Raw genomic sequence first — 11,451 nt, 5'->3', positions numbered from 1 at the left:
CAATCTTTATAAGATAATTAATAAGTCAGTCTTACACAGTTGCTTACTCAATAAATTTATTGCCACTTCTTCCAAAGCTTCATAGAAAATTGTGGAAGTTGTCTTAACTATCAGCTGCACGCTCCTGTGCCCTGAGGAAGCTAGCCTTCTTCTGAGCAACACGGTCTTTCCTCTGGGCAAGGGACATCTTGGAACTGTTCACTCTGTAACAAAAACACAGGGTATGATATATCCAGAGCAGAAATAAGCAAAAGGGTGATCAAGAAAGCTGAAGCTGCAATTAAGAATTCTATGCTAGAACATATTGCCACTTCTATAACACGCTCTGTTTCTTAAGATATTGTTGCAGCACCACCAAAAGTATACTAAACAGTAAGTCAAAATGTGCTTAACCAAAAAGCACAGTTAAGCTCCTGTAAGGACTAGGCAGGAAGAAAGCCACTGCAGTATCTGTGCCTTGGTTTTTCTCCCAAATTGCTGAAAAACCCCAATAGTTTAGTACTGACAAATTAGTCAGCCTGCCCTCTCCTGAAGAAAAGTAGCCTTCCCTCTGAAAACACAAGGGTGCTAAAATGCACATTTAAGAAATGCCAGTTGTTCAGGCCACAGGTATAGTCTACTACTTGAATTTTTTTATTTATTTTTTTACAGTTAAGGGCTGTATAATTTTTGATTCTGTTGAACGTAACTCCTGAAGTTACACGTATCTTAATCTGATCTAAAACAGGGAACCTGCTTTGGCAGGGGGGTTGGACCCGATGACCTTTTGAGGTCCCTTCCAACTCCTACAATTCTGTGTGATTCTTTGAAAACACAGTGATTCATAGGACACTTGTGTCAAAATCCGTATCTGTTCCAACCTAACTAAAGTCTCTTTAACAGAAGTCATGTTCACGTTTACCTCTTTTTCTTGACTTCTCTCTTGGGTTTCTTTTCATGGACTGGATTATCCCGTATAGCAGCATGGGCTTTTTTGTACATTTCTTCCATCTTGGGGGGAAAGAAAAAGTTGTTACTATTTTAGGATTGTATCAAGAAATAACATACCCTTAGCAGAGACAGCAGTAAAAAAAGGTTTCATCACAATACAGCTTACAAGTTTGTGTGGTTCCCTTACAGTATTTTCTTCAGGCAGATCATCGCTGTTACAACATACTGGAATCCCTGCCTATCGCTACACTATGATTTTGATTTAAATATCCAAAATGGCAGCTTGGACACAAAACCAAGGAAGTATTTTTACCCCTATTTTACAGACAGTTAATCTACATCCTTGACTCACTACATACTACTTAAAAATCTCATAACTACATGCTAGCAGAGAAGTGCTATTTCCTCTGAAGCCAACTTCCTAGGGGCTAATTTCCCTGTATTTAAATTAAAAGGCAGTACAGAAAGTTACTCTACTTCCACCTAGAGTAGAAGTATTCTTACTTTCTTATACAGCTCATTGCTCTCAAGACTTAGTTCTTACGTTAAACCAAAATTACATAAACATCAGATGCACAACCTTACTAGACCCTACCCTGGTACGCATTACAAAGCTGCTCAGTAAAAGAGAAGGGAAGAAGTTGTGAGAGTTGTTAATTTGTAGCTGCTTGAAAAGTCCCTGCATCATCCCCAAGAATGTTGTCATGTAGCAGCAACAAATACCTTAGAAGAGGCTACACCAAAGCAGTCATTTCATGGCATGAGAACATACAGAACTTTGGGTACCAGGTGATTGTGCGTAAGTTATTATTCTTTAACGTGTAAGACAGGAGCATGGAAGTGAGCTGTTCAGTTACACAGATCAGAAGACCCTAGCCTCTCTGTCCCAAAGACAGCTATGGCTCTATAAAGGCATCGATTTGCTGATGGTTAATTCCAACTAGACCCCAGCTGTGAAAAGATTATCTAGATAAACACTGTTTGCTTGGTAATGTAAATGCAGTTACATTTTAAGTAAAGATTACTAGCAGAAAATTAGCAGATTGGTTAAATTTGCAGAAAAAACACACAGAAGAACCTACAGTAATAAAGGTATAAAGAATGAAGTTAGCTTTTCATAGTCTAGAAAAGGGACAGTGGAATGTTTGTTTCACTCGTCAAGAGTGCAATCAAAGGAAATCAAGATTATTACAGGCAACAGACAAGCCATCTGAAAGACATTTAATAGTTGAAACGAGCAAAAGAAGCACTGTGGTAATTCCACAAATCGTTCTGTGTTTTGTGCAATATATTCAAAAATGGAAAGTTGTACTGAAATAAGATGTACAACACTCAGAATATACTTCATCAGATGCTAGCTTCTGCAACAGAACTAGCTTGGGATTGTCTGTATTTGCCACAGGCCTACAGCTACCTATAATCACACGTCATAAAAAATGTGATATAGAGCACATCCTCAGTTACCCCAGCTGCATACCTTTTTCCTAGGATGCAGTCCTATAAGCTTATATTTTTAAACAGACTGCTAAGCTTCAAAGAACAAAAAAATCACTTGCCTTTCAAGAGACCTACTATATACTACAGATCCCTTAATAAAGGGAAAATATGTGTTTTGTTTTTTTTACATGGAGAAAACGCAACATAAACCACACTCCTATTTTACGTTATCAAGATTTTTTGCATTACTGAGAAATCCCTACACAAGACTTATCACATCTCTACTAATGTGCAAGAGCCAAAAAGACAGATCTTACCCCATCAGGTGTTACATTGTTCTTTATGTATTGGGAGAATTGTTTTTTGTAAGCATCTTCATCCTCCTCCATCAGGTAACGCATATAATCTGCAACATTTTGGCCCATGATATGCTTGCGGTGAACCTCTGCATTGAATTCTTTGCTTTCTGAGTCATAACCAGGGAAACGCTTGGTACTGTGAAAGAGCAGTTACATTCAGAGTAAGACATCCTGCCAAATGCTCTGATTCAGAGGCAAGCTTCCACAAAGTAGTAACTGTTGGACCAGATTCTGCTATAGATAACTGAGGGATAGTTTTCCATTAAAAATGGAAAGATAAAGTAAATGAAGAAACAGAAGTTCATCTCAGCTGCCATCAGTCCCGTCTTGAAACAATGCAGTACATCATATACACACCATGGACCAATTACAGAGTGCTCAGTCACAGGGGTATCATCATGTAGCAGCCGAGTTAGAAAAACTGAAGAATTAGTCAAGAATAACAGGACAGCATGAGAGGGAGTAGGAAATGCACAACAGATTTCTGAATTATTTTCCCCACTGCTGCTGTCAGAAAGTAGCAGTCAACTGTATTATTAGTGTTAAGTAACACTACCAAAAAACCTTGATTTTGTCACTCATAGCTTCTGACAGGAATTACCAAAACTTCAAAGTGCAAATTTGAAGTGCAGGTGGACCACTCAGACATACTACTGTCTTGACAACTGTGGGAAAAACCAATGATTGTTTTGCATCTGGTATGTACCACTGCAAAATTAATACCTACATATAACTTGCTTAAGACTTGAAAAAAACGCTAAAGAATATTTATGGATGTGCATTCTGCATATATAGATGTACATATCATCCAGTACATATAGGTGTACTGGATGATTTCAAGTAAAAGCAAGGTGGCTCTTTAGGTCCTGATTTATAGATTAATTTATATAATTTAACAGAATCTCGTGATAGTCACAAGATTCATGCAAGCTCTATCAGAATTGCACCAATAGATTAAAAAACAACCAACCAAGTAAAAAAGAACTACCCCAGAACCTGTGCTAAAATAATAGTTACCAGGTTATAACAAAACCATTTCAGCACAAAAATGACAATATATTTAGACTGTCATACACAGAAATATCTCAGGTAATTCTAAAGGGATTTTTTCAGACAGACTAGATTACCTATGAGGGATGGAGAGACCACCATCCACTGCACCCTTCAGAGCACCAAAAACTTTGTTTCCAGTAGTAGTTCTGGCAAGACCTGCATCAAGGTAGCATGTGAAAGCACCAGGCTTTCCATCCACACTTTCCACATTGTATTCATCACCAGTCACTTCAACTTGGCCTTCATAGATCTTATCAAGGCCAAATTTATTCAGAAGCTGTGGGAAAGGGAAAAAAAGAAAAAAGCACATCTGAAAGTCTGACCATTTACTGACAAAATTAAGAATCACCATCAGTTTAAAACACAAGTTTGTAGTAGAATCTCCAAGCTTTCAACCAATTTCTTTATCAAAATTATGTACTCCATACTAGTAGCAAAGCTTATAATAGCTGCCACAGTAAGCATGCCTATTACCTTTCAACTTCTTGTTCCAACCGATATGCCAGGAAACTCAAAACTTATTCACATGCTCATATGGAAAATGGATAAATGGGGCTTACACGTCTGAACTTTTAAAGGTACATTTCTTACATTTTTTTTTCCTGACTCCCTCCCTCCAACAAACTGAAGTGCTGAGATTTAAAGTTGGCTGCTGGGCTTGAAATTGGGTGTTGTCATACTTCTCACTATGATTTGACAGTCACAAGAGGCCATCAAATCTATACGGTAAAGAGGAAAAGTTAGTATTTAGAGAAGGCCACAGGTATCTATACTAACTCACCAGTTAAGTGGGCGTTCAGTAAGTAAGCCTACTTAGGGAAATTTTGAAAGAAAACCAGAAAAACAAAACATCTACTTCCAGGCCATTTGTCAGATACTTACCCTGCGTGCCAAAAGCAGACCTGTGCAGTATGCTGCTGCATAATTGGTCAGGCCAACCTTCACACCGTATTTTGGTAGCTCATGGGCATAAGCAGCACAGACAATCATGTCGCCTTCGATCCTAGCATAGGCAATCTGACAGCAAAAAAAAATTAGTTTTCTCATTGTAATGCTGGGTTTAATTTACTATTACTTTGACATCTACTTAAGCCAATAGGAATTCTGCATGGAAACATCCTACAAACTGCCAACCAAGCTCACAGCATTTTGCTTCATTTTTCTTTTCAAAAATTTCTTACAGCATAATTAAATCCTCAGTTACAGAAGCTAAGAATTCAAATCCATATTAGGGCAGAGAAAGTAGATGACAGCAACCACTTTCTTTAATTTCTTCGCATACATCAAGATGCCAGGAAACTGCCTACAAAAGCAACCTTTCAAATAATTATTACAGACGTAGATAGATTCTGTCCCACTTTGTGCAGGTAGCTCTCATATAACACAGCATACAAATCACTTTAGAAAAATGCAAAAGCACTTAGAGTTTGTGAGGACAGTGTTACTTTATGGAGTGATTTTATTAATGGATCTGAGATCTTCACAACCTCAGGGGTGTCCTGTGAGACAACAGTAATACCCGACTTGTTTCTACTGTTCCTTTCACATATAGAACCTTCTCCCTTTGACTCCCACTTCTCCTCCACACCTAGAAGTTGCCCCCTATTTCCAGGTTTTCCACATACTGGAAAGGCACTACCTGTCAGATGTAAGTGCCTGCCACCACCACTTCTTGTTTTGAGTTTCAGAGATAAAGTAACCTCGCCAAGGTCCTACAGTTTAGTCTGAACTGATTAAAACCAGTACTCTTTGCCATTCTCTACAGATAACTACTCAATGAGGAAACAACAAGCATTTCTAGCTTTTTTAATCTTTTACACATACTCATGATAGAACAGGCCTAAATTTTTAGCTTCAAAATTAATAAAAACGTTCTGAAAATAAACCAAGAAAGTGAACTACAGCAAAAAACTGCACTACACGATGCAAGACAACTTAATAATCGTGAAGAAGTGACTGTTCTTATTTGTCTGTCTCCTTTAATCTCACAGGAACACTCTTTTAAAGCATATCTGCTTCATACGATCCACACTAACATCACAGTGAAGACCTCCTGGAAGCGAGGGCACCTTTATAAATAACGTCCCACAGTCAGTTCTGTCATCTCCAATCAAGCAAAAGAGCCTCTCTTTTCAAAGTACTAAGTTTTAAGCCAGCAGAAAAGATGCGGAAGTTTTCCCATCCCTAACCTTGTTTTAGAACACCAGCAGAATTACTTCTGTGAACATGGATTATTACCAAAATTGTGTCAACTTTAAAGACTGTTTTTCTCCCTGAAGCCAAGCAACAATATTCAAACTGCTCAGGACATCCATCCCATTTACCTCATTTCAAGGTTGATAAGTATGTGACGAGCACCACAAACCTTACCTGGCAAATTATGTCTCTGTTGGTAACACGTACAATCATCCTATATTTAGGGGTGTTGTACTTGTTTTTATCCTGAATTACCAAACGCTTACGAGCATAGTAATCAGTTTTTCCCTCTGAAAAACAGCAGTTATAGGCGTGAGAACGTATGTTAAGAAGCAGCATTGTTTGTCAATGTAATTTAATTAAGTGATATAGGGAAGTTAACTATACCTCTCCTTCTCCTGAATTTCACTTGGTATCTCTTGAAGTAGGCCTTATTCTTGACAACTTTCACAAACCCCTTGAATAAGAAATATAACTGGATGTTATTAACATGTAACCATGTCAGCCAAGGCCATTTAAAATGAATGAGTTCTGCTATGAATAAAACATCGATAAATCTGTAACAGAGCAACAGGTCAACTTATAGATGAGCTGAGTCATCTCAAAAAAAAAAAACACAAAAGCACACACGAAAAAAAGAATTAGTATCCTTCACAACAACTTTTTTTCTCCTGAAACCATGCGCAGCCAGGGGCGAAGCAGACATTACAGTCGGTAACGAAACGCGTCCGCGCAGAGCGGAGCAGCGAGGAAGCTCACCCCCCCCCCCCCCCCCAGCTCATTTTCCCGGAGCGCTCTCCAGCAGCACCCCCTCCTCCTCCAAGCTCCAGCTGCCGAACGGCAGCAGCAGCACGGACAAAACGGGGAAAAAAAAAAAAAAAAAAAAAAAAAACACCACCAAGAAACACCAGAGGAACCCTCGCGGGGCGCCCGGCCGGCACCGCCCGGCACCTGCCGGGTTTCAGCGCGGAGACCCCGCGGCAGGGCCGGGGGCAGCCCCCGCGCCCCTCCGGCCTCCCCTCGGCCCAGGGGGCTCCGGCCCCGCCGCCGCCCCCCGCCCCCGGCCCCGCTCCCGCCCGCCGGAGGCCGGGCCCGGCCCCGCCGAGCCGCCCCGGCAGCCATTGCCACGCTGGAGCCGGCGGCGGCCCGGGGCCCATCGGGCTCCATCCGGGCGGGCCGGGCGGCGTGGCGGGCGGCGAGCGGCGGGGCCGAGTCCCCCCCGGCGCGCGGGTGCCTTGGGGCCGGTACCGACCATCGTGCCAGGTACTGTCCGGTCTAGGCCTAGGCCGGGGCCCGCTCCGCACAACGCCTGCAGCCAGCAGCAGGGGGGAAAAGGCCGCGCCCACCGCGCAGCCGCAGCTCCACGGCGGCCCGGCCCGGCCCGGCGCGGCTGCCCCCCGGCGGAGCGGAGGAGCCATCGCGTCCTGCCCCGCGGCCCGCCCGTGGCGGAGCGGTGAATACCTGCAGCCGGCCCAGCCCCAGCGGGACGCAGCTCCCAGGCTGGAGCTGCTCGGAGCGATCGGTGCCTGATTAAACAAACCGGAGCGCGGTGCAGCTGCTGCTGCGCGTACCCGCTGTCGCATCTCTTGGTGTTATTGGAGAGAAGCGCACAAAGCCAGCACCTCTGCACCTGACGCGTGTGCCCACTTAGCCGCTTTACAAATGATAAACCAAACCAGTAATTTTTATTCACAGAACGGTATTTTAAAAAGTCACGCGCTTGCTATAAGTAACCCCAGGAGAACAAAAGAAAGAGGAGATCTCCAGGGTCAGCCAAGCACCAGTGTGATTCCACGCCGCCAGCTTCAGAAGCTATCGAACTAAGTCTGGGTTTTGGAAGGCTGAGGTTTCTGCCTACCCTTTAGTTTTTACATAAAAGCAACCCTCGCCGAGCACGGCGTCCTGTCCGCTCCCCACCATGCAGCCACCCGCCTGCTGATGAGGCGACCACCGCGCAATGGCTCCCCTGGATGCAGGAGGCCCCACGTTGGCAGCCAGGCAGGCCTGACCCGCTGCGTCCCGGCGGTGAACACGACCCACAGAGCCGAGCGCGGTCCCAGCCAGCCCCTTGCCCACACCTCTGCCCTGTGGCTGCCCCACACCTGGGCTCGTTACCCCGTTACCCCGCCGAGCCGCTTACAAATTCGGGGCCAATTTCCTCCCCCCCCCCAGCAGCAATGTTTGCTGGAACGAGAGTTGCCCTCCACAGAGGCTCTGGATTTGTTGAGGTAAAAACTGAGGCTTTTGGCGTTGTAGCGAAATATTTCTGACTGGCAACGTTTATTATCAGAAAGGGAAGCGTGTCTGTGCGTTCTCCTTGCTTCCCCCTCCCGCTTCAGACGCGTGTGCGGTACTCCTGCAGGCACCAGCCCGGGGGAGCGCGACGCCCCTCGGCGCTGCGCAGCCCGGGCTCCGGGGGCCGGCGGAGGCCGCTGCTGGGCCGGGCGCTGCGGGGCCGCTCCAAGCGGCGGCGGCTGCGCGCGGACTGCGCCTGCGCCCTGCCGCCAGGGACGTGGCCCGGCTGCCGCGGCCGGCGGAGCGTGGGGAGCTGCCGGGGGGCAGCGGGTGGCGGGCGGGGAGCGGCTCCGCGGAGGTCGTCGCCCCGCGCCAGGCCGCCGGGCCCGCCGATGCCCGCACCTCCCCGCCGCGGGCAGCGCTTCCAAGGTGAGGCGCGGCCGGGGCGGGCTGAGGGGCCGGGGGCGGTGCGCGGCGGGGCGCGGCGGCCGGGCCGCAACGGCCGGGCCCGGGGGGCTGCGGCGGGGCCGAGCCGAGCCGGCCGGGGCCGGGGGGGCCCTCCTGAGGCGGGGGTGGGTGCGGGGGTGCGGGGGGGCCGCGGGCGTGCGCAGCCGGCTCGGCCCCGGGGGCGGCGGCAGGGGAGAGCTGCTGCCTGCGGGGCGCCTTGACGGGTTTGTTTTGTGGAAGGAGGGGGCGCTTATTATTTTATTGTTTTTTATTGTTACCGCTATTATTGGGGTGCTGTTAAACCCCGAGCTTCTGGACGTTTCATTTCTGAGATGGGATTTTCAACCGCTGTTTCGGAGGTCTCGCTAGCACCTCCTGCCGCATCTGCATAGCCGAGATTATATAAGAAGGGTGAGGAGCCGGCTGTTCGGCTGCTCCTGGCAGCTCTGCGTCCCCGGCTTCTCATGCAGTTGTGTCGGATTCATGGTGGTTTGCTGCCTTGCTGGCCAGAGAGCAATTGCTAGCCAGCTTCGTGTCTGCTGTAACACTCTGAATTCCCAACCCCAACGTGAGCCAGTGCTAACACTGACCGCGTTAAAACAGTCTCAGGTCATCCTGGCACAGCTTCTTTTCAAGATTATCTAGAGAAGATGTAGGATGAAGTCGTGTTCACTCGGAGAAGAATTGACAATGTTCGGTTCTGCTTGTCTCCAGAAGTGTTTGAGAAAATACTCAAAAAACGTTTTTTTCCCCTCAGAAAAGCTTTTTTTTTTTTTTTTTCTTGTATGTACTTCATGTGGCTGAAAGAGAAGGTAACAGTATCTTTTTTTTTTTTTTTTTGGTAGCTGTTTTGTATAAATATCTCTTCACTTCTCTAACCTTCTAACCTGCAGTTTCTGCTTTGATCATGGCTGTACAGCTCTTATGTTTACACAACTGTATATCGAGATCTAAGGCTGATTTTGAAATATTTAGATATAAATTCCCTTTCAAGTAAGGGTTGGGAGAGGAAATAAATGGTATTGAAAAACAGATGTGATCAGGAGGAAAGCAGAGGGTATTATGAATCAGCATTGCCTGAATTTGATTAAACTCAGATGAGAGCAGCTGTTGAGTGGGTCCCTGGAGGTTCACCCAGCCCAGTAGTGCCTCTGAGAGTAGCAGATGTTTGGAGAAAATTACTAAACACAGGAATCCTAATTCCATCCTGTTTCTCCTCCTAGCTTCCAGCATGCTGAAGTATAGATACTTCCTGGGGTAGAGTTTAGTGACTTGAGTTTCATCGTGTTTTTCACTGCCCTCCATACATTTTTCTTCTGTAGCTTTGTCTGGTAGTTTTTGAACAAATAAGCAAGAGATGGCTGGAGAGTGGAAATGTTAGTGGAAAGCAATGGATGGGAGAAAAGCCTTTTGAAGTTGACAGGAGGAGTGGGGGAAAGTGATATGCCTAAACAGTTGCTGTCAGTTTGGTCTCTGGGTAAGACTGATAATAAATGGAGGAGTATTTTTTATTTTTTATTTTTTTTTTTTTTAAAAAAAAAAAAAAGAGTCCCTTGGCAGTGAATTTTGAAAAACAGTTTTTACCTTGCTAATTCAAGGTTCCATTACCACAGTGTAAAAGAACAAAAGCCATCTTGGGCTATGCCTAGATAATACTAAATGTTTCCATTTTCTTGCTCCTTCTGATATATTAACTTTTGTTACAAGTCTTTCTTAATGCTTAAGGCAGAGTCCATGTGGAACTCAATATTTTAGTTACCATTTTGGCAAATGCATAGTTAAAAAGAAAAACCCTTTCAGCTGGTAGTCTGGGAAGATGAACAATAAGGAAAATCCTGATTGAATGTTCTTTTCTTGAACAACTTTTGCTTGCCTTCATTACACGCTCTGAATTCTTTTTTTTTTTTCTCCGAGACATGACTACAATTTTTTTATATCCATAAAAGCAAACAGTAAGTATTATAGGTGCTTAGAACTTTGAGTTGTTACAAGTGTTCTCTGAAGTTCTTGACTGTCACCTCAGGGTGTAGATGGCATACTGAATTAAAATCCTGTGTCTTACCTACTAGTAAAAAAAAGTATAGTCTGTTGGTACCGTTTTGATTAATTTAAATGGGAAATACAGCAATGCTTTCATTATAGTCTTGTCTGCTTAAATGTCTCCTTTCCTTCTGCAGCAAGTGGTGATTGGAATAAAAGGGGGGATGGGGATTGGGCAGGAGACTGGGTAGTAATATAGGCAGACTTGCCTTGCTTTGCTCAGTTCACATTCAGCCATGACATGTCTTTGCTGAATGCACGTGTTTGCTTTAGCAACAACTATGTGCTGGCAAGGTAGAGGCTTTAGTGAATCCTAGCTTGTCCTTGATTACGTTACTGCTAATTTGTTTAACTTCCTGTGAACTCCGGTAACTATCCAGTTAGCCTTGAAGTGGTGTTTGGGGGAGGGCCTAGGCAATGTCTGGCCTGCTGTAGGATTCACGTAATGAAGAACATGATCTCCTTTTGGTCATGCTGACAGGGATGATATCGTGGTCATTGTGCTATTTCAGGCTGTATTAACGGTCAACTTTGGTAATTTTCTGTAAAAGTAATCCTTCTGAGACCAGGTGAGGCAGTTCCAGAGTAGTTGGGGTTAAAGTGCAGTGCTAAGCTTGGGCTTTGTTCTGGACTAAAAATAAGGTGGTGTCCATGAATGACTGTGGACATCTAATTTTTCTGTGTTGGTTCCCAACTTGGGAAACAGTCAAAAGGCACTACCACAAATCTTTATTTTTTGTATGAACAAACTTTA

At 44.9% G+C, this 11,451-nt stretch overlaps 2 protein-coding genes across 9 annotated transcripts in view; one reads left to right on the top strand and one right to left on the bottom strand.

Moving 5' to 3' along the window:
* Positions 1 to 39: 39 nt before the first annotated feature.
* RPL5 (ribosomal protein L5) lies at positions 40 to 7,335 on the bottom strand. The gene is made up of 8 exons (XM_082766169.1): positions 7,228 to 7,335; positions 6,363 to 6,432; positions 6,150 to 6,265; positions 4,662 to 4,796; positions 3,854 to 4,056; positions 2,685 to 2,862; positions 902 to 990; positions 40 to 203 (listed from the first exon to the last, which is right to left on the bottom strand). Exons 1-8 carry the CDS (start codon positions 7,228 to 7,230, stop codon positions 104 to 106), a joined length of 894 nt encoding a protein of 297 aa, XP_082622295.1. The 5' UTR covers positions 7,231 to 7,335; the 3' UTR covers positions 40 to 103.
* A 1,077-nt stretch (positions 7,336 to 8,412) lies between these two features.
* EVI5 (ecotropic viral integration site 5) overlaps positions 8,413 to 11,451 on the top strand; it is a 74,928-nt gene continuing 71,889 nt past the window's right edge. For 5 of the 8 annotated variants that reach the window (XM_082765583.1, XM_082765578.1, XM_082765574.1 and 2 more), the window contains exon 1: positions 8,507 to 8,639. The gene's annotated coding sequence lies outside the window, so the exon portion shown is untranslated. Of the gene's footprint in view, positions 8,640 to 11,451 lie in introns of all 8 variants that reach the window. The other 3 variants (XM_082765585.1, XM_082765580.1, XM_082765584.1) reach the window with 2 other exon arrangements.

Source organism: Aythya marila, assembly GCF_965140915.1.
Source record: "Aythya marila genome assembly, chromosome: 8".
NCBI classification, from domain to species: domain Eukaryota; kingdom Metazoa; phylum Chordata; class Aves; order Anseriformes; family Anatidae; genus Aythya; species Aythya marila.
Note: the sequence above shows the minus strand (reverse complement) of the source record. Positions and strands in the feature narration are given on the sequence as shown.

Excerpts from the sequence above, each read along its gene's own strand:
- RPL5 (XM_082766169.1), bottom strand. Across the intron at positions 2,863-3,853 it reads GGTCTCTCCATCCCTCATAG|TACCAAGCGTTTCCCTGGTT; the intron begins GTAATCTAGTCT and ends GCTCTTTCACAG. Across the intron at positions 204-901 it reads AGAGAAGTCAAGAAAAAGAG|AGTGAACAGTTCCAAGATGT; the intron begins GTAAACGTGAAC and ends TTTTTGTTACAG.